The following is a 22969-nucleotide window of genomic DNA, read 5'->3' as shown; positions in this document are numbered from 1 at the left end:
TCCTTCATAAAAAAATGTGGCGTAGGAGGAGGAAGAATTTTAAGATTATTAAGCAACTGTGAAGACACTTTCACAAAATTGTGTTTGGAAGATTCGTTAAGGTAATACGGTATAGGATTTTTATCCAGACCATTTCCACAAAAGATTCCAGTGTGTCTCTGAAATGCAAGATGTACTGAGAGGAAAAAATAAGGGAAATATCTATATGAAAACTGCATCTTTCTCCAAAGTAGTGTAATTTTTACTCCAGATGCACAGAGAAGGAGGTGATTCTACTGTGCCTCTATTACCTTTGGGGACATCTGGATCATGACCGTAGATATGAAAGATATTTGAAAACCCAGCAGGAGGTTTCTAGAAGAAAGTCAACCTTACCAGGGTGCAGTTTTTGCAGCTGGTCTGACAGTGAATTATGGGGAGTTTTTCAAGTGTCTAGCCCTTACATTTGTATCACTCAGGTTAAAGGGCATTCGCACTTAACCTTGCCTAGGTGGTTATCTCATACAGGCTGACTTTGAAGTACCAGGTGTCAATCAACAGAATGGAAACTTGGACAGACAGGCAATTTTTTTTTTTTTAAGAACTTTGTTGGGTTCTGCTGACAAACTTTTCCTCATGTGGAGGGCTGTACAGGATGTAAAGGCTCATCCATCAGACCTTTTTCAGTGCTCTAGGCTGTGCAGTATACTGGGTAACATTTGAACTGTGCAAAATGTCAAATTATATGTGAGGCAGTTCCAGTATTGTCTGAGGAGTTTTTGAGTAAGGAGAGGGTTCATAGAATGAGCATGTTCAGAGGATGCCCAAATGATCCCAAAGAGTTAAAATGGAAGATTTCAGCAACAAATGCAAATAAGGGGAACATAATTTACCCTCTTCCCTCCTTTTCAGGTCCTGGGAATCTTTATAATTTTTAAGAAAATGTTAAAGGTGCTTCTGGTATTCTCTTAATTCAGTAGTTGTCTAAAACAAGATGTTTTGCAAATCGTCACTAATTGCTGTGGTCCTTTGGTACATTAGCAAGGAGACATAAGGTCCTGCCTCATGTGGGATGGTAATGTAACTTTGGGAATTGGCCCTGTTTCTGAAAATCCAATTAACAGGTGTTAGCCATGCATGGGAACATGGTGCTCTTGAAAGACAGAATGAATCATAAACTGCATCTACCGCAAGAGTGACAATTCAGTAGAGAGGTTTTGTCTTCTAACCTTAGTAATTACAAGTCATTCTTTTCATGTGCTAGTGTTGTGGACATGTTACACATTCCATAACCAGGATACACAAGGCATGCTGTTGCATAATTTGAAGGATGGCCTCCTTAATGCATTCCTTCAGTACTTTTAGTTCAAACAATTATTTTGAAGGCAAGAAAAAAAGTGTCTCATTCCATCCCAATAGCTCCTTTTCTATCAAAACGGCCTTCATAATCCTGTTTTCAAGAAAATTTGCTCATATTTCTGTGCCTCTTACTTAGGGAAAATATTTTGCTTCTGAATAACACATGACATCCACCTTTATGCAGTCTTTTCAGTCTTTGTAGTCTGTTTTTGAAAGCATAAAAGCTAACACTTTGTATAACAGACTTAAACAAGAACTTGTTCAATATCATAGTGTTCTGCAAGAACCTACAGATTTGTGACTACCAGGCAAACTGGTATTTTCATTTAGATGATTACCTTTTGATTTCAGGAGTATTGGCCACTTTTATGCGTTGACTGGCTTGCAGTTTTTGATATGTTTTGTTTAGCCCAGGTTTTGTTTACTTGTGACCGTTTTGCTCAATCTGCATGTCATCTTTGGGGATAGTCTCTGGTTTCTCTTCCTGACGCATATTTGTTTCTGAAAGTAATTTTGCATCTTACCCCTTTTAAGAAGATTACTCCTTAGTGAGATCTTTGTGTTAGAGAAGTTGATGAAGCTTACACTTGAACTAGCGTTTTCAGTTCTCCTTACGTTCCTGTCATAGAAATCACCACTCATAGTAGCAGCTGTCTTGGCCAGAAGAGTTTCAGAACTACTAGTCTTAACCTTTGTGCTCTATCCTTGAAGCCCCATGTTTAAATGCAGTCTCATGTGAAATGTTTTTGAAAGTGGTGTTGCATACCATGCTTTCTAGAAAACAGGTGGCTTCTCCCTGGAATCTTAATTTTGTTTTGGAAAAAAATAACTTTTTTGCTCCTTTTGAACCAGCTCATCAGACTGACGCGAGGTTCTTAATATGGAAAACAGTGTTACTGAACTAACTCTTTTGGGAGGTCAGAGGGTTCAGAATCAGACAGGAAGCTAACCTAACATGTGGTTTCAAAAGCCTGAGGTATCGACTGTCCATATCTGGCAGGATGATAAGAAGAAGCAATAGGAGGACCTAGCTGGTATTTGTGTGGAATCGAGGTACATAACCCCTTCTCTTTAGGCATGCACAAACCTCTTTCGGAAACCTCAAAAGCCAAAGCTGCTGTCAGAACTGATGGTCTCCCAGGATCCGTAGATGAGAGAGAGAACACTTGGACCAGAACTATCTAGTGCCAAAGTCCCGAGGGGAAGAGATGCCTCTGAAAGTCTCTGCTTAGAGCCATCCCCTCGGAACCTGGCACTGACTCATTCCCTTACTGATCCAAAGGTATAGGAAGTCGAAAGACAGAGGGAAGCTGTCAGTGTGGAAGTAGATTGCCCACTTGGCAATGACATAGGCACTTTAGAGTTAGGTGAAGCCAACACTTCTGGAACCAAAGGATGGACCAGGACAGGTGAGATGAGTGGAGGGGTAGAATGTCCAATAGTCAGTACGTTCCCTGGGGACAGTACCAAAAGAACCCCATTGCTGAATTTGCATTTTCATAAACTTTTTCATCAACCTGTTGACATCATATTCTGTTAAGCTTCGAGATGACCAAGCAGAAGAAACCACAGACGAAGGCCTGGAAAATCTTTTTTTTTGAATAAGTGAATCTAATCTCAGACTCATTGCTTTCATCAAGAACCATAGCCGAAGAGATGGACAGTTCCGAGAAGCTGTCAGTTTGGATCTTTTTGCAGCTTTAGGATTGGGTTTGACTGGCACTGTCAGATCCAGAGAATGTTTTTTGACTGAAGTAGGTGAAGACTTGTTATTTTCTTTTTCCTTTTGTTTGCCCTAATCATTTTCTTTTTCTAGTGACTTCTCCCTAGAGTTTGATCTATCCTGCTTTTGGGCTGGTGAAGCAGAGGAAGAAGGTCCAGGCAATGGTGACTCTGTCTGTGTGGAAGAAGATCTTTATTTATTTTTTAATGTATTGCAAGATGTATCCTACTCATCCGTTGCATATATACATAAATGCATATTAAAATTAAGAAATGCAGTTTAGAATTAAAATTGTATCCCAATTTTAGGTTATAATTTGATGATACAAATAGATGCCCTTTGTAATGAAATGTTATAGAAAGAAGGCTGTATACAGTATAACTGCACCACAGTAAAATAGATTGCTTTCTTATTACATTTGTGAACTGTAAGGAATGCAATCATTCTTCATGTTTGGAACTGTTGCTTTGCATTAGACAACACTTATCTGTATGAACCAGCTGCCGAACTAGATTTAAATTGTTTCTTTAAAAACTGTCTTTCTGGTAGCCATGACTTATGTCACAAAATATCTCTGAATTGCAAACCTTCTATACCATTTCTCAGAACTTGGTCTTTCACAAGGATAAAGTGTCCTTGTATTTTAATTTTTCCTTTATGTGTAAAGTACCTGTTGAAATTAATGTTAATCCATCCATAAATTGGCCTTCCTCCCAAATTACTGTAACAGAGAAGAATAGAAGTCATTCCATGTCACTGCTGCAGATGAATGAGCATTTAGACCAACGATCAAAGATGGCATTAGGAGCGGCAGCAAAGACGTCCTGAGGATGGTATGTCTAGATGCCACCTTTATGCCCTACGCTGTGCGTGGGGAACATACTAGTGACGTATGGTCCATCTTTTACAACCTAAAAGCTTTTGTATATTGGCCAGACATCAGGCTTCCCTTGGCAGGGGATCCCTATTGTAAAGAATACTGCAACAGTGAAAATAAGGACATCTACTGTTGTGGGAACATTTTACACAACTGTACTTTGCACATGGCTGTTCACAGGCATCTCGGGGTTTAGATGGGCAGAATTTATTAGAAAAGTTTCACAACTATGAATTTCATTTTAAAAATAAAGTAGGCTGCAACATGTGTAAGAAAACATTGTAGAGCTGGCTGATGGATTGTATGAAATTCCATTAATGAAAATGCAGTAAGCCTTTACCTTTTGTGTCTTCAGTTCACTCAGCCATGTCTGTAACTACCTGTTAGCCTTTTTGAGATATGTATCCTTGGATAATATGTGTTATAGTTTTGCAGTAGACTACAAGTCAGATGTGATCTCTAGGTCCAGGTCTAGGTCTTCCTTCAGGCCACAGTTATTAAGGATATGTTTTTTTAATGTGGCAGACCACCTATAAAGACAAGGCTGTATTCTAATGGTTGACAAAGATGGGACCACCTCATCTCAAATACTAAAATTTATATACTTATTATAATGTGGGAGTTGGATGGGCAGGCCCACCCTCCTGCATCTAGATGGTTTTCATTCATCTCTAGTTGTTTCTCCTCCACCTTTAGCATGGCCTGACGACAATCTGAAAAGGGGAAAGGGGAAAGTAGCATACCTGTCAGCTGCTCAGATTTTTGTATCACATTTTTAGTCTGTTCCTCATAAAATTTGTAATTTTCTGCCAAATCAGTGAGGACTGAATCACCTAATAATAACAGGCATTTGAGTTTCATATTTAATATATTTCATAAAAAGCATGTTAATGAAAACTTACAAAATTGTCACTGTTTTTTGCCTTTTTCCGACATTGTTTTGGCATTGCCCAGATTTCTTGAGTTAAGATGTTGAGTGGTACAGGTAGTAACCTTGCAAAGTTTTAAATGCTGTGCTGCTTGTGGTCTGCCAGCCTTAGTCCTTACTGCTGATGAAGCGTTGACTTCTTCATCCAAATCTAATGTGATAAGTATTTAACTTTCATTTCTGCTAAACCAAGGAAGAGATGGGACAATTCATTGATGCAGCAAAAGATGCAATTATTTATGATGAGTCAAAAAAGACATTAATACTCAGCAACATCAGAGTTTTTTTATTCTTTGGGGGACTGTTTCAACACAACTTGTAAATTTGGTGGGAGATTAACAAGGGCAAAGGTAAATTAAAAATAAAGAGAGATTACCAAAGAGGCTGTGGTTATTTTGGGATTACAAAAGGTGCAGAAGGATTGCAGTCTGTTGACAGTGTAGACTCTGGAATACTTTAATACAATTGTTTTATTGGTGAACCACAGTCCGTGTGTTTAAAAGCATTAACTTTATTTCTTTTCCAGCATAATGGATGATGCTGTGAAAATATCAATTTGTTTCGGGGGTGGGGGCTTGGAACTATTTTATTTGTTATGCTGTACAAGAAGGGTCTCTGAAATGAATATATGACAGTACTGTAATTGTGTAAAGCTGATTACTGTCATTCTAGTCCGAACATTTTGGAGTCTGTGCAGGCCTTAAGGTTTAAGATTACTGGTTGGAGGAAAGGTTTTGTGTGTGTGTGTGTGTGTGTGTGTGTGTGTGTGTGTGTGTGTGTGTGTGTGTGTGTGTGTGTGTGTGTGTGTTTAATCTGGCATTGTTTTCATTCCATAAGCATTTTGGGTCTATAGTTGGAGAGTGATGGTCAAAATGATCTTGTTGTTAATACATATAGCTGCTGAGAAGTATTTTTCCACACTTGTTTGATATACATGTAGAGCTGCAAATATCACAAATTCTTCAATATTCAGCAGCTGTTGAACTACACTTGAATCTTTTGCTGCTGCTAATTTTTGTCAAAGCTATAATAACAAAACCGTAAAGGCGGACAAGATTCTCACCTTCATTGTTTTTGTTATCTTGGACAGTATTTCAGGGGCTGTCTGTCTCTACGAGTAAGTACTCTGAATTTTATAGCTCCAGTCGGACTCCTTCCTGTTCTACAAGGCCATCTTTCTTTGAACAGCAAACCTGTTTTATTGGTTGAAGCTATAAAAAGGAAGAAAACGTTTCTCCGGACTATAGTCTGTTTTACTTTGTTTTAATTTGTAATCTTATTTATTGAACACTGCCCTTTTTATGACAAATTATGGATGGTTGTCAGGGGCCTTTGGAACAGCTAGTGGAATTGCAGTGGAAGAAATGAAGAAGCATTATATGTTATAGGGTTAAAGGTTATAGTGGGAGTGATTTAAAATGAAAGACATTTTTTTAGAGAAGCACTTAATGAAAACTGTATGGTTATGTTAAATTTGTTTTCTGAAGGGAATAATGTATGGAGGTGGTTAAAAGAACTGCCTGCTGGCTATTTCTACATCCTTTATGTCAAGAACACCTTTTAAACTAGGAGTAGTTTACCTGATAAGTAAGAACTGTCCGAAGTTTGTGAACCGTATTGTGTCCCTCAAGTCCATACAGGGGTTACTTTCTGAATACATTTTATTTTCATATTTTTTCATCTTTATGTTGACAGCTGTTGCAGGCATGGACTCTATTTGCTGTTTAGTCCTATTTTCTTACACATTTTTTCTCTAGCTTGTTTGTGGGGTTTTAAGTACATTTCATGTTAACATTGATGCATTAATTTTATTTGTTTTTGTCGACTACAAAATTTTGTGTGAGCATATCTCCTTTTCTTAAGAATCCTGTGGAGAAGAAAGCTCAAGTTGAATTTAAACAAAAAAGTACATTTATCATATTTTTGGTTACGCCACTACAATATAACAATCCTTTGTTAGTAAAGGATATACTGTGTACAGAATGTTGAAGCTCAAGATATAAACATACGCATATTTTTGCAGTTGTGATTTTGCTTGCAACCTTTGGTGTTTGTGGTAAGGTTGTTTGAGACAGTTTGCTTAGTTTTTCAAATGTTGTTAGAGAGCAGCTGTGTATCATTCCAGTTCTAGCAATGCCGTTTTGATCTAGGTACTGAAATTATGTAATTGGTTGAGCAGAGCCATCGCCACAGTTTCCTTGGTATGCTTATGTTGTTGGTGAGGATGAGTATGGTAAGAGGTGTGGGCATGCAGTGTGCTAGTAGTTGGGTAGAAGGGGGTTTGCAATGAGCAGAAGACTAGAATCCTATAAGAACATGAGAGACCGTATGGTTAGAGAAGGCATGTTCAGTAAGGCTGCACATACCAAATACAGGCAGGAGCAGCAGAAAACTGTTTTCAGGTAGTACATATTTTGTTTTGAGGGATACTGTCTAAGATCCTGCCTCACAGCAAGTTCTTGTGGATTTTGACATGTGGAGAAGGCTGAGGTGGTAACAGTCTTCCTAGCAGAAATTGCATTTCACTGCATTTGTTCTTACCGTGCTGGTTTATTTTTGTGTTGACTTACACTTGCACAAGTAGCATTTCTCTTTCTTCCCTTTCTTTCTATGTGTTGTATATATTCTTGCTGCATAATGAAGGATCATGCTGCCAGTAACTTTTTACTCTGTGTAAATGAAAGTGGGTCTGTCTGTTTACTTACATTGGGCCAGTGGAAGACTAGATGAAATTTGCTGTCTTTGTTTACCTGGTGCATTCACATCAACAGGTGAAAATTAACAGCAGCAAATAAACGAGTGTTAAGTGCAAAAGAGTGAGAAATGAATCACTCACACACACACACACACACACACACACACACACACACACACACACACACACGTCTCCCCTCTCTCCAACTGAGCATGTGTGTGATGAGGCTGTATAGAAGCAGTCAACCTAATCAGATAAAACACAAGCAGCTACCATCAGCTTTACATTGTGCAAGACTTGCCAGTGTCAGTGACAGCAGACAGTTTTTACTACACAAAGCAGCAGCACAGATCCCAGTATGTCCACTGCCAGCTGCAGCTCCTACTGTCTAGCAGCAGCATCAGACAGGGACCAACAGTGGCTGATATACTTACAGTAGAAAGCCCTGTGAGGTGGGCAATGATGGTAGTGGTGGGGAAGGTATGGCCGCATATTTTCTCTCCAACTCACAGAAACTGTTAAGGACACTCTGGTTCTGGCTCTGAGTTGGGGATTGGAGAATGTTCCTAGCTGTAGTTACATTAGGTGAGATTGCAAGATGTGCATGCTTCCAATCAGTGTCATCCTGTACTTATAATATAAAGAAAACAATCAATTGTTCGTGTCCCAGTTGTCATCCCAATTCTTCGTCTGCAAACACAGCCCCCCTTCCAACCCCATCTTTTCCTTGAGTTGACCCACAGAACTTTCTTCACCTTTGGACTGGAAACAATTTGACTTCTTGACAGATAACTGCTCATCTACTAACAAAATTCTGTTCCCACTTAGTTTCTTTAGGACTTCTAACAAATAATCATAACTTCATAAGTTTTGTAATTTTGAGTGCAGATTTACATTGAGTTCTTGGATTCCCCATTTTGCGAACTATTCCACTGCCATTGTGCAATTTTTATTTTTCATACTGCAAATGCTAAATCCTTTATGAGCATGCAGCACAGTAACATTTCAGACTTAATGATATTACTGACAAAATGATAAGTCTGTATTTATTTTGACAAACATCAAGTCTTAACTTGTGAAGATCGTCATTTTTTTTTTACCAGATTTACAAGTGACATCTCTGACACCATGAACATTTGTAATGTCCTTAAACATTACCAACCTGGAAGGTGTTTTTTTGAGAGGAAACATGAAAAAAATGACATCTGGATAATCACTTCTTGAGAAGACATTCTGGGATAAATTCCATGATGTAGACCCTGTCAGATGAGCAGTCTTGAGGTTTTTTTTTTGCAAACTGTCTTAATAACAATTGCTGTTATGAGTGTAGATTTAATTTGGCAGATTTGTTTTCTTTTTAATTAAACAAAACTTCAATATTTTTCACCAGATTTGCAAAATGACACCTCCGGGACTACATGTCCTGAATTACTTGCCCTGTCCTTGCTTATTTGGTAACTATTTTTGAAATGTCTGGACCCGCTGTAGTGATTTCTGTAATGCAGAGACAAAATGGGCAAAAAAACTAGTTGGATATACTAAGTCCAAGATGGCCATTTCTTAGCATATTTCTTTATCTCCAAGGTATGACACAGGTATGGTATAGGTTTGGGGAAGTGGGGCTTGCCCCCTGCAAAAAAGAAGTTTAAAGAAGAACAAAAATGTTTGGGATTCACGCTTTTCTTCCTTTTTTGATCTTTTTCCAGCTTTTTGGCACTCAGCATTTGAAGTGCCTACACTTCAATAGGGAGCCACTCATTTTCTTCTCCAAATGTGATTTTGTACAAGTAATATGAAAGGCTGAGCAACTGTGAAAGCACCTGCTGAGGTTAAACTGCAGCATGATACCTAATATTTTATGCTGCGTTTCTATGAGATAATTTCTGAAGGTTTTGTCCGAAACTCTGTACAGTTGCTCCCTCCCACCTCATCTTCAGTGATTGTTGTCCATGGTCACCTAACTCATCTCAAAAGTCCATCATTGTTTGTTCTTTAAAGATGCTACTGTAGTAGGTCAGTGTTGGTAATCTGCAGTTGTTGTTGATCTTCAGTTACAGTCCCCATGGCTTTTTATGTATCTTGGTGCATATTGTTTCTTTTCTGAATACTTTGGTTTCTGTTTCACTGGCTTCTCTAGGTTCTTTATCCATGTAGCCTACAAAATCAGCAATCAGTCTATTTTCTGATGCTTAGCCAGAGAAACATTGAGGCACATGTTCAGTGGTTTAAACCTGATGTACAGAAAATTCCCGTATGCTACACTGCTCTCAGACTTTGTAATGATCAGACACAAAAGAGACTGTGCGATCAAATAATCTGTGCATTGTTTGTAAACCAGGAGAATGCAGTCTTCATTGACAGGACTTACCCTGGAGTGAATGATGAGCTCAGTCAGCATAACTTTTTCCCAAATTACGCAAGTACTTTCCCTTCTCGCAACTCCCATTATTTCCTTCCTCTGTTTTTCATGACATTCCTGCTGCTGAAGTTGTATCCTGATGTCCACAGACTTCTTTGTTCATTTGAGTTGAAGGAAATCTTTTCCTTCCCTGATTTGCTATGTGCTGAAAAATGTAGGCATTTCTGGAGGTAGGCACCATCTCTCTCAGATATGGCATTCTGGCCCTTTGTGGTCATTTTGACTCTTAGTTGCTACCTTCTTGACTGTGAGACGGGGTTCCTCCTTTATTTTTCTTATTGCGTATTAGTGTTAGCTAATTGTAATTTTACGCATTATTTCTAGTGGTATAGCTACAAACTTTGTAGCCTGTATTCATTCATAAAATATTTATTGAAGTTTTCTTGCTTTCTTGGTTCTTTTTTTATTGTGATGGGTTTTAAGCCTCTGCAGTTTCCAGTTTCCTTTTCCTGTCCTACACCAGCCCACAGGAACTGTTTTGGGAACTTGTTTGTTTGTACTTGCACCTGTTCCTGTCGAAAGTACAAGTTCTTCTATGCAAAATTCCTGTCCAACCATTCTGCCTCCAGTGGTTGCAGTGTTTTACTGAGCTTTACACTTCAGAATTGTTTGCTTGTCCACCGGCTTGAGGATCTTGGTGCTTTCATCATCAGATCAATTTTCTATGGCCCTTCTTATTGATGATTTAGTAGAGTTGACTTTGCAATGCAGGCAGGTTGCCTTGCTGTTACCCTTTTGCCAGATATTCAAGCAGAGGACAGGTGAATCAGTTGTGAGTGCTCCATTTTCTTCTGCACTAGCTGCGGTTCATCAGTCTGTAAGTTTGCACTGCAATTCCCAGAATAACATTCTTCTGTGGGAGTCCATATCCACCTTGCTGGCCAGTACCCCTGGCAACAGATGCTTTTTTCCCTGTTGGTATGATTTATCCCAGGTGTTCCTGTGCTAGCCTGTCTAGTGTAGGCTTAGATGGTTACTCCTGAGTCAGTGCTGGCACTGAGCCCAGTATCAAACTGTACAACTACACTGGCTCTGCATATGCTGGCACCAACATTAGGCCCATCTGGTATCAGCTAGGTTTATGTTGTATACGTAAAGTTGACTGGCTGCCTTATACCAGGTTCAAGGATACCTGTTTTTGTTGTTTTGGCATTGGCCAAGTTGCCTTTGAGGGGAGTGGAAAGAGCGTCTTTATACCCTGTTAGGTGACCTTTTGGAGGGGTTTCTAGTTCATGTCTAATATTTGTGAACCTGAGAGCTTGCCAGTTGCTTTCATCATTCACCGTTTTCATCTTTAGAAGTGAACGTGTCAACAGAAAAATAGAAAATGGAAATGTTCCGTCATAACTTCATTTTTCCTGCTTGCGGATTGCCATGGGAAGGTGGTCATTATCCCTTCGCTCTCATCGTGGAGCACTCTGGTCTCCTTGAGCCTTTGCTAATGATTTTGGAGAGAGGCAAGTAGTTAGTGCAATCCTTCAGTGGTATGTAGGATTTCTTTGTACTACCCACTGGAGAGTATACTATTGGTGTGAGTTAAACAGTGGTTGGACACTGCTTTCAGATAGATGAAATGTACATCTTCCCCTGTTCAGGTGGTAACTAGATGGACACTCTGGAATGTAGTTAGTCCAGTCATTGGGCTTCAAGCCACAGATCATCATCTCCTTTGTGCTGTTCAACACATGACAGGTATGTAATGGTCCTGAATTGCTTTTAGGTATGGATGAATTCTTCCCAAGCTTTTGTTAATGCTGGAATCCCCTCTAGATTTTTGCAGTTCTTAATCAAGACTTATTTCACAGACCTCTTTCTTGGATTGGTTGTCAAAGGTCTTCATGTTAGCATCTGCCCAGTTCAGAGTTGTTAATGGTTCCTCCAAGGAGCACACTGGGGCTGTACTTATCACAGTCTGAATGAGCTTCCAACAATTCTCCATATTTTCTCATACCCTGGATGCAGAGCATGTCACTGAATAAGGCAGGGATGTCCTTCCTCGTGCCCAGTTTCTTGGAGTGTTGGGTATAACTGAGGGGATGTTTTACTTTAAGCTAATTAATTGTGCCCTTTCACTGTGTTTCGGTTGTTCTTGTATTATAAGAGACATCCATAGTGTGGACACTTTTATTCAGTGGTGTTGGGCTTGTATGTGGAATTGACCCTCAGGCTTCCTCCTCCAGGACAATCCCATTTGGATGATGGTGAGGAAAGGCTACATTTTGGGATCCTCTTCATGACCATTGTCTTTCCACAGAATATTTTTCAGCATGCATTTTCATTGCAGATGTATACAGTACCTTACTTCATTGTTGGGAAAGAAAGTATGTACAGCCAGTACGCAAACGTGGGGCATTCAAAAAATGTTATAATAAGTTTAAAACCATATGTTCTGCTGGATGTGGTCTGCAAAAGGAATTCTGTATACTGCAGTACTTAATGCTAGCAGGTATTTTCTAAGGATTTGTTTGGATGTCACAGTTCATCCTCAAATATTTTGTTTTTTATTTTAAAAAGTTACAGTTATGCTGTGGATTGTTTATAACTTTAAGTTTGCTGGCATCCATTATGCTGTGCTTCAAATGCTTTGTAATCTAGTCCATCAGACTGTACCATGAGCTTATTAGAGTGTAGCTGTATCCTATGATTACATGTACTGCACTCCCATTAATTCTTTGCAGGAACTGGTGGTTACAGGCTGTTCAGCCTTTTGATCTTAGAGGCTCATCTTCTTATTCCCAGAATTTTTGTTGTTGGCATCGAGATGAAACCATAGTAGCTTCATAAAGCTGCTTTCTCTACTAGCCTTCCCAGTGACTTAGTTTTAATTTGCATTTTAGTTTCATGGGTCATTTCAGATTGCTGTGATTTACTCTGTTTTGTAATTTCTCTTTTTATTACTCATCTGAGATCAGAAGGAACATGAAATGTAATGGTCTTTAAAGTGTAGTTAGTTACTGATAAATCTCCACTTTTTGTCTGCTTCATCACAATCACCTTCAAAGACTCACCCCGCATGTTAAGGCTGATGCACAGGCCCAAAACTCCTAAGTATTTGTCAAAAAACAAAGCCAGCACCAACTAGGCGTATTCATACTTCTCTTTAATGTGGCACCATAAAAATCAGACCGGTTTCGGCAACCTTGCCTTCTTCAGTGATAAATACAAAAGCACATATCACCAGTATTTATACCATGATGAATCCCATAATTGAAAATCAACATTTAAAGCAGCAGCAGCTCCATTTATCAGGGCTATAATCACATACATAAACTTCATATGGTCATTAAGCCCTGGGAAGAATAAAGCCCCAAGTTTAATGATCCATCCCCTTTCTTTCTTATTCAATATTGCATGCCATCCCAGTTTGTTTTTCCTATCCCCCCAAACTTTATCAGTAACCCTAAAGTGGACTTGGCATTATGTTTAAGTGTGTGTTTATACAGAGCATTTGAAGTACGTTTAGTATGAATGTCACTAAGATGTTCTGAAATATGGACACACACAGGCCTCGGTCTGCCCAACATAAAAAGCAGCACAGGAACAAGTCACTAAATATACCAACCAATCTGACCCACAGTTTGCAAAAATTGTTATATCATACACCTTACTGGTATTCTTACTGGAAAACTGCTTAATTTTTAATGTATGCTTACATGATGAACAGTGCCCACACGGATATGAGCCACATACCTTATCACCAGTTAGCGTACCTTGTTGTACCATATTTATGTCCCTGTTTGTAATAATTGAAGTAAGATCGTAATGTTCGTCCCCTTCTATATGAAAATTGACATTTTGAGGAAAGTAGGCCTGACAATTCCTCACTGGCTAACAAGATATTCCAATTTTTGTTAATTACATCCCTGATGATATTGATGTTCCTACCAAATGTAGTGACAAACCTAATAGTGTTATCCTCATGTTTTTTATTATGATATCTTAATATTTCAGACCTATTTTGACCTGCTACCCGTCTCTTAGCTGACCTAATATAATGTGGTTGATATCCCCTGACCAAAAACCTTTTCGAAAGATCATCCTCAAATTGTTGATAGACATCTGGAGAAGAACAAATTCTCTTCACCCTCAAAAATTGAGACTCTGGTATATTTTCTATAATATGGCGGGGATGTAGAGTTGTGGCAAATTGTTATATTGTGGGTACTTATGCAAAATTCTGGATGCCAATGTATTATCATAATTTCTTGTCACTGTCACATCCAAAAAGTTAATCTGCTGTGTATCCACATTCAGAGTAACTTCTATCCCCAACTTATTTTCGTTCAGATATTGAACATGCTCTAACAAATGGTCTTTCCCTCCACGCCATATTAACCAACAATTATCGAGAAATCCTCTCCAGATGTCTATCTCGGACAAATAGAGATTGTTTAAACTATCATATATTAATAGATCCTCTAAATAGCCCATGAACAAATCAGCATATATAGGGGCAAAATACGCCCCTATTGCTGTTCCTTGAACTTGCCAGTAGCAATCCCCCTGGAAAAATGACATTTTTAGTAAGAACATGTTCCACCATGCATAATAGCAAGGTGGTAAACCCTGGAGGATATATATCCGCTTTCTCTAACCAATACCTAACAGCTTTCAGTCCAGCCCAATATGGAATACTGGTATCTAATGCTGTCACATTTAATGTACACAGTAATCATTGTGCTTACAGCTGAGAATTCTCTATTATTGTCAAGAATTCAGTTATATCTTGAATTCTAGCTCTGACCATCTTCAATAAAGGCTGCAAGTGTTGCGTTAGAAAAGCTGATAATGGCTCTGTTAGTCTGCCCGGTGGTTTTTCTAGGTTTTTATGAATCTCATATTCTCTTTTTATGAATCACAACCCAGTACATTGAAGCCTGTTTGACGAAGATGAGGAAACCCAAATGGGTAACTTGTCAGTAAGGTGTTACACTGAGGTTTGTTGACTCTAAACTGAGGGTTTTTTTTTTTTTTTTAGGGAGAAGCAAGGAGCACAGCCCCTTGCATGAATGGTATGTGTGTTTACTGGATGGGACTGAAGTCCCTTAGTACAAAAAAAAAAAAAAAGTGGTGTTTCCAATCAGACTTACTGTAGCTGAGCAGTCTTCTTTCAGACTGCTTTCCAACAAGGTGAGCCATAACCCATTCTTGAAATAAAATAGCTTCTACATGGGAAGTGCAGATTTTTTTTCTTTATGCTTTTGCCTCCATTACTGTTGAACATAGAGCTTTTGCCGATCAGCCTTGAGCCCATTTATTTCCCAGCTGCAAGGCAAAATTCCAGCAAAAGGACAGTCATCCAGGCAACCAAGGAGGTGGTTTGTGCCCTTGGCATTCTGGCAGTGAGGGATTTGTAGGGAGGCCATAATATTGCCTTTGGTGAATGATGCAAGCATGTGCATCACCACAAGTCCTACTTCCTCAGATTGCATGTACATGCTACCATCCACATGTTGTCAGGGCTGCTGTCACTGGCTTGGGGTAGCCAAGTCCACATCCCTAGTCCCGGCAGTTTTTCAGTGCTGTGCTAACCTCTAATTGCATGATAGTGACTGAGCAAAACCACCTGTCCTACTAGGATAGATGAGCCAGACTCAGACCCTTGGGCCTGTCTTCTCCTGCCTGGCTTTTTCAGCCCCTGGCCACTCTTTGAACTTGGGTAATCTAAGTTGTAGTCAGGGCTTTATCCTTGTATGCTACAGAGGTGCTGATTCCAAAATTATTTTATTAAACTAATAAAATTAGAACAAAGTTTGTTTGTTTCAATTTATATTATTGTCTTTCTGGTGGGCTTTCATTATCAAAGAAACAGTTACTTATCATTCACAGTCAGGAATGTGCATTCTGAGTGTGGAGATTCCATCTTAGGATTTAGTCCAGTGAGCAGGGAGGCTCTGAGGTAACATTCAGTTACTGTTGCAGCTTTTTCCTTTTTATTGTAGATTGGATATTTCACTTCAGTGTTATTTCTTGTCTTGACATTCTTTTCTTTCTGCAGCAGTTGTGGCTGGTGGCAGTACGGAGTGCTCGTGTGGACGGAACCATTTTACATGTGCCGTAAGTGCATTTGGCGAATGTACGTGTATTCCTGCTCAGTGGCAGTGTGATGGGGATAATGACTGTGGAGACCACAGTGACGAAGGAGGTTGCAGTAAGTCATGGCTGTACTTAATACTTTTTACCCATGTATTCCCTGCGCTATTAGTAACTGAGCTAGTAATGAACCTTGTTGCTTGAGAGATGCTAACAGCAGCCTTTTTGCCTGAAAACTGTGGCTGGGTTGTAGTATGTATTACAGAATGTTTATCATTCAATTAATATGCTTAAATGTGAATTGAGCCTTTCAGTGCTGTAGCTGGAACTTGAAGAATGTGTAGTGTTTACATTTCATCAAAACGTGCAATGTTTCAGAGGAGACACAATTTAGTGAACATTTTATGCCGTCACTGTTTGGTATCCTGTTTTTAATTCTGACTCATGATACATATATTTATGTGCTCCTAGTGTTGCTACAGTCTCACTCGCACTCATCACATTGCCTTTTGCCGCAACACACACGCAGCCTCTTTATTCATGTGTGGCAGTTTGCATATTGTGTTATATATTCATTTGTGCTTCCTCTGCCTGTAAATTATTAATTGTTGCTTAAAACTTTTAATGCATTCTAGTCTGTTTTGTAATTGCACATGCATCTGTGAACAGGAATTACATTCATACCTCTCAACTGTCCAGAGTACCTTGAACCTGCATATGAATGTAGGTATCCCTTTTTAACAAAATAATAGATGTCAGGATGAGTTGGACATGCTTGTATTGCCTGTCATTAGTTCAGTTTAGCAGGATGTACCCCTTACAGATATTGTCCCAGATGGATGTTGTACATTATATAGTTGTAGATAAACTTAAAATATTGGATAATTTTGAAACTACCTTTTATAATTACTAACATTTTGTTTCTTAAACTGTGTGTTATGTTGAGAAAGTCTGATGGGCTATATTAAAACGTATTCTTATTCTGACTGCTGAGTCACCAGACTCTAATGCACCACAGTATGTTTGGACAAGCCTGAGCTGTGGCTGAAGTGTCTTTCCTTGGCCAGTCCACTTACTGGCTAATAATTCATTTGTATATATGTATAATACTGAAAGATGTCTTAATATTTTGGAATTTTTTTTGAGGGGTGTATAGGCCTGTTATTTTTGTTGGGACAGAAACTTTGTAGAAGTCATTTATATTCGATTTTGAAAGGCATATTTCATGTTATATAGTTTTTAAGCATGACTATACTTTTAGAAGCGCTATCGGGATTGCTTTGTTTACTGGTGAGCATTTTTTTTTTATTTTAGTTATATTTGTAATTGGTTGGGTAAAGTGGTCCAAGTACACATTTCAGCCACAACCATGGCTCTAAGGTGCAGTCATTGCATTATAACAATCTTAGAACAAATCGTGTGAGATTTTATGTAGTTAGTTGCTTGTCATGTATATCAGATAGACTAGATTAGGCTATATTGATGGAAAATAAGAAAATAAGATACAGTGTGTCAAATATTGTTTCAGTAGTCAAATCTGTCAGTACACAACATACTGGGAGTAGTACTGTTTCAGTAGTTGGACGTGTCATTTTACAGTGAAAGAAAATTTTCGTCATAGCATCATGTATCAATATACAATAAATGTATAATGTGTACAACGCCAGTAATGTAGCTTACTGTCAGTACAGATGTAGATACAATTACAAATACAGCTTTGGTCATCAGATGTGTTCTCAATAACCAGTAAATGTAGAGTAACTAGTACAACTTTACTAGCTGCCAGGATTATCCTCATTATAAATGAAGGTACCATGACAAATACAACAACAGTAGTCCGGTTGTAAGGTGTGCTGTAAACCTAGATGAAGGTCCAACAAGTAGAACTTCATTAGTAAAGTGTACTGTAAACCTAGATGAAAATGCATCAAGAACTTCATCACTAAGGTGTACTGTAAACCTAGATGAAGGTACTAGTACAACCCCAGAAGTAAGGTGTACTGTAAACCTAGATGAAGGTACTAGTACAACCCCAGACGTAAGGTGTACTGTAAACCTAGATGAAGGTAATAGTACAACTCCAGTAGTAAGGTGTACTGTAAACCTAGATGAAGGTATTAGTACAACCCCAGTATTAAGGTGTACTGTAAACCTAGATGAAGGTATTAGTACAACCCCAGTATTAAGGTGTACTGTAAACCTAGATGAAGGTACTAGTACAACCCCAGACGTAAGGTGTACTGTAAACCTAGATGAAGGTACTAGTACAAACCCAGTAGTAAGGCGTACTGTAAACCTAGATGAAGGTACTAGTACAACCCCAGACGTAAGGTGTACTGTAAACCTAGATGAAGGTACTAGTACAACCCCAGTATTAAGGTGTACTGTAAACCTAGATGAAGGTAATAGTACAACTCCAGTAGTAAGGTGTACTGTAAACCTAGATGACGGTATTAGTACAACCCCAGTATTAAGGTGTACTGTAAACCTAGATGAAGGTATTAGTACAACCCCAGTATTAAGGTGTACTGTAAACCTAGATGAAGGTACTAGTACAACCCCAGACGTAAGGTGTACTGTAAACCTAGATGAAGGTACTAGTACAACCCCAGAAGTAAGGTGTACTGTAAACCTAGATGAAGGTACTAGTACAACTCCAGTAGTAAGGTGTACTGTAAACCTAGATGAAGGTATTAGTACAAACCCAGTAGTAAGGTGTACTGTAAACCTAGATGAAGGTATTAGTACAACCCCAGTATTAAGGTGTACTGTAAACCTAGATGAAGGTAATAGTACAACCTCAGAAGTAAGGTGTACTGTAAACCTAGATGAAGGTACTAGTACAACCCCAGACGTAAGGTGTACTGTAAACCTAGATGAAGGTAATAGTACAACTCCAGTAGTAAGGTGTACTGTAAACCTAGATGAAGGTACTAGTACAACTCCAGTAGTAAGGTGTACTGTAAACCTAGATGAAGGTAATAGTACAACTCCAGTAGTAAGGTGTACTGTAAACCTAGATGAAGGTACTAGTACAACCCCAGACGTAAGGTGTACTGTAAACCTAGATGAAGGTAATAGTACAACTCCAGTAGTAAGGTGTACTGTAAACCTAGATGACGGTATTAGTACAACCCCAGTATTAAGGTGTACTGTAAACCTAGATGAAGGTATTAGTACAACCCCAGTATTAAGGTGTACTGTAAACCTAGATGAAGGTACTAGTACAACCCCAGACGTAAGGTGTACTGTAAACCTAGATGAAGGTACTAGTACAACCCCAGACGTAAGGTGTACTGTAAACCTAGATGAAGGTACTAGTACAACTCCAGTAGTAAGGTGTACTGTAAACCTAGATGAAGGTATTAGTACAACCCCAGTATTAAGGTGTACTGTAAACCTATATGAAGGTATTAGTACAACCTCAGAAGTAAGGTGTACTGTAAACCTAGATGAAGGTACTAGTACAACCCCAGACGTAAGGTGTACTGTAAACCTAGATGAAGGTACTAGTACAACCCCAGAAGTAAGGTGCACTGTAAACCTAGATGAAGGTACTAGTACAACCCCAGACGTAAGGTGTACTGTAAACCTAGATGAAGGTATTAGTACAAACCCAGTATTAAGGTGTACTGTAAACCTAGATGAAGGTATTAGTACATCCCCAGTATTAAGGTGTACTGTAAACCTAGATGAAGGTACTAGTACAACTCCAGTAGTAAGGTGTACTGTAAACCTAGATGAAGGTATTAGTACAAACCCAGTAGTAAGGTGTACTGTAAACCTAGATGAAGGTATTAGTACAACCCCAGTATTAAGGTGTACTGTAAACCTAGATGAAGGTATTAGTACAACCCCAGTATTAAGGTGTACTGTAAACCTAGATGAAGGTATTAGTACAACCCCAGTATTAAGGTGTACTGTAAACCTAGATGAAGGTATTAGTACAACCCCAGTATTAAGGTGTACTGTAAACCTAGATGAAGGTATTAGTACAACCCCAGTATTAAGGTGTACTGTAAACCTAGATGAAGGTATTAGTACAAACCCAGTAGTAAGGTGTACTGTAAACCTAGATGAAGGTATTAGTACAACCCCAGTATTAAGGTGTACTGTAAACCTAGATGAAGGTACTAGTACAACCCCAGTATTAAGGTGTACTGTAAACCTAGATGAAGGTACTAGTACAACTCCAGTAGTAAGGTGTACTGTAAACCTAGATGAAGGTATTAGTACAACCCCAGTATTAAGGTGTACTGTAAACCTAGATGAAGGTACTAGTACAACCCCAGAAGTAAGGTGTACTGTAAACCTAGATGAAGGTACTAGTACAACCCCAGTATTAAGGTGTACTGTAAACCTAGATGAAGGTACTAGTACAACCCCAGATGTAAGGTGTACTGTAAACCTAGATGAAGGTATTAGTACAACCCCAGTATTAAGGTGTACTGTAAACCTAGATGAAGGTACTAGTACAAACCCAGTAGTAAGGCGTACTGTAAACCTAGATGAAGGTATTAGTACAAACCCAGAAGTAAGGTGTACTGTAAACCTAGATGAAGGTATTAGTACAACCCCAGTATTAAGGTGTACTGTAAACCTAGATGAAGGTACTAGTACAACCCCAGACGTAAGGTGTACTGTAAACCTAGATGAAGGTACTAGTACAAACCCAGTAGTAAGGCGTACTGTAAACCTAGATGAAGGTACTAGTACAACCCCAGATGTAAGGTGTACTGTAAACCTAGATGAAGGTACTAGTACAAACCCAGTAGTAAGGTGTACTGTAAACCTAGATGAAGGTATTAGTACAACCCCAGTATTAAGGTGTACTGTAAACCTAGATGAAGGTATTAGTACAAACCCAGTAGTAAGGTGTACTGTAAACCTAGATGAAGGTATTAGTACAACACCAGTATTAAGGTGTACTGTAAACCTAGATGAAGGTACTAGTACAACCCCAGACGTAAGGTGTACTGTAAACCTATATGAAGGTATTAGTACAACCCCAGTATTAAGGTGTACTGTAAACCTAGATGAAGGTATTAGTACAACCCCAGTATTAAGGTGTACTGTAAACCTAGATGAAGGTATTATTACAACCCCAGTATTAAGGTGTACTGTAAACCTAGATGAAGGTATTAGTACAACCCCAGTATTAAGGTGTACTGTAAACCTAGATGAAGGTATTAGTACAAACCCAGTAGTAAGGTGTACTGTAAACCTAGATGAAGGTATTAGTACAACACCAGTATTAAGGTGTACTGTAAACCTAGATGAAGGTACTAGTACAACCCCAGACGTAAGGTGTACTGTAAACCTATATGAAGGTATTAGTACAACCCCAGTATTAAGGTGTACTGTAAACCTAGATGAAGGTATTAGTACAACCCCAGTATTAAGGTGTACTGTAAACCTAGATGAAGGTATTAGTACAACCCCAGTATTAAGGTGTACTGTAAACCTAGATGAAGGTATTATTACAACCCCAGTATTAAGGTGTACTGTAAACCTAGATGAAGGTATTAGTACAACCCCAGTATTAAGGTGTACTGTAAACCTAGATGAAGGTATTATTACAACCCCAGTATTAAGGTGTACTGTAAACCTAGAGGAAGGTACAGCAAGTGCAAAACCAGTAGTAAGGTGTACTGTAAATCTAGAGGGAGATCTAACAAATATAGCCCTGGTAGTAAGGTGCACTTTAAACCTAGAAGAAGGCACAACAAATACAGCCCCGATAGTAACGTATACTGTCAACTTAGAGTAAGGTACAACAAGTACAACTCTGGTAGTAAGGTGTACTGTAAATGTAGATAAAGGTACAAGTACAGCTTCAGTACTAAGGTGTACTCTAAATCTAGATCAAGGTACATCAAGTATAGTTTCAGTAGTAAAGGGTACTGTAAAACTAGATGAATGTACATCAAGTACAACTTCAGTAGTAAGGTGTAGTTTACACCTAGAGGAAGGTACATAAAGTGCATTTTCAGTAGTAAGGTGTATCGTAAACCTAGAGGAAGGTACAAGTACAAACCCGTTACCCAGTAGTATGGTATACTGTAAACCTAGAGGAAGGTGCGTCAAGTACAAACCCAGTAGTAAGGTGTACCTTAAACCTAGAAGAAGACGTATCAAGTACAAATGTAGTAGTAAGGAGTACAATAAACCTAGAGGAAGATGCTTAAAGTACAAACCCAGAAGTAAGGCGTACCATAAACCTAGAGGAAGATGGATCAATTACAGCTTCAGTAGTAAGACGTACTGTAAACCTAGAGGAAGGTACAAATACATATTCAGTAATAAGACGTACTGTAACTAGTAAGGTGTACCATAAACCTAGAGGAAGGTACAACAAGTATAAACCTAGTAGTAAGGCGTGCTGTAAACCTAGAGGAAGATGCATCAAATACAGCTTCAGTAATAAGGTGTACCGTAAACCTAGAGGAAGATGCATCAAGTACAGCTTCAGTAATAAGGTGTACCGTAAACCTAGAGGAAGATACAGCAAGTACAGCTTCAGTAGTAAGGTGTACCGTAAACCTAGAGTTGATGAAGGTACAAGTACAGCCCCAGTAGTAAGGTGTACCGTAAACCTAGAGGAAGATGCATCAAGTACAGCTTCAGTAGTAAGGTGTACCGTAAACCTAGAGGAAGATGCATCAAGTACAGCTTCAGTAATAAGGTGTACCGTAAACCTAGAGGAAGATACAGGAAGTACAGCTTCAGTTATAAGGTGTACCGTAAACCTAGAGGAAGATACATCAAGTACAGCTTCAGTAGTAATGTGTACCGTAAACCTAGAGTTGATGAAGGTACAAGTACAGCCCCAGTAGTAAGGTGTACCATAAACCTAGAGGAAGATACAGCAAGTACAGCTTCAGTAGTAAGGTGTACCGTAAACCTAGAGGAAGATACAGCAAGTACAGCTTCAGTAATAAGGTGTACCGTAAACA

At 38.9% G+C, this 22969-nt stretch overlaps 1 protein-coding gene across 3 annotated transcripts in view; it reads left to right on the top strand.

Moving 5' to 3' along the window:
• LRP4 (LDL receptor related protein 4) overlaps window positions 1-22969 on the top strand; it is a 2374694-nt gene that overhangs the window by 744068 nt on the left and 1607657 nt on the right. For all 3 annotated transcript variants that reach the window (XM_044082533.1, XM_044082532.1, XM_044082534.1), the window contains exon 2: window positions 15979-16131. In XM_044082533.1, coding sequence (XP_043938468.1) covers window positions 15979-16131 — 153 coding nt within the window. The remainder of the gene's footprint in view (window positions 1-15978; window positions 16132-22969) is intronic.

This window comes from Protopterus annectens, chromosome 9.part0 (genome assembly GCF_019279795.1).
Source record: "Protopterus annectens isolate FY-2018-M chromosome 9.part0, PAN1.0, whole genome shotgun sequence".
Lineage (NCBI taxonomy): Eukaryota > Metazoa > Chordata > Ceratodontiformes > Protopteridae > Protopterus > Protopterus annectens.
This window is presented reverse-complemented; position numbering and strand designations above follow the sequence as displayed.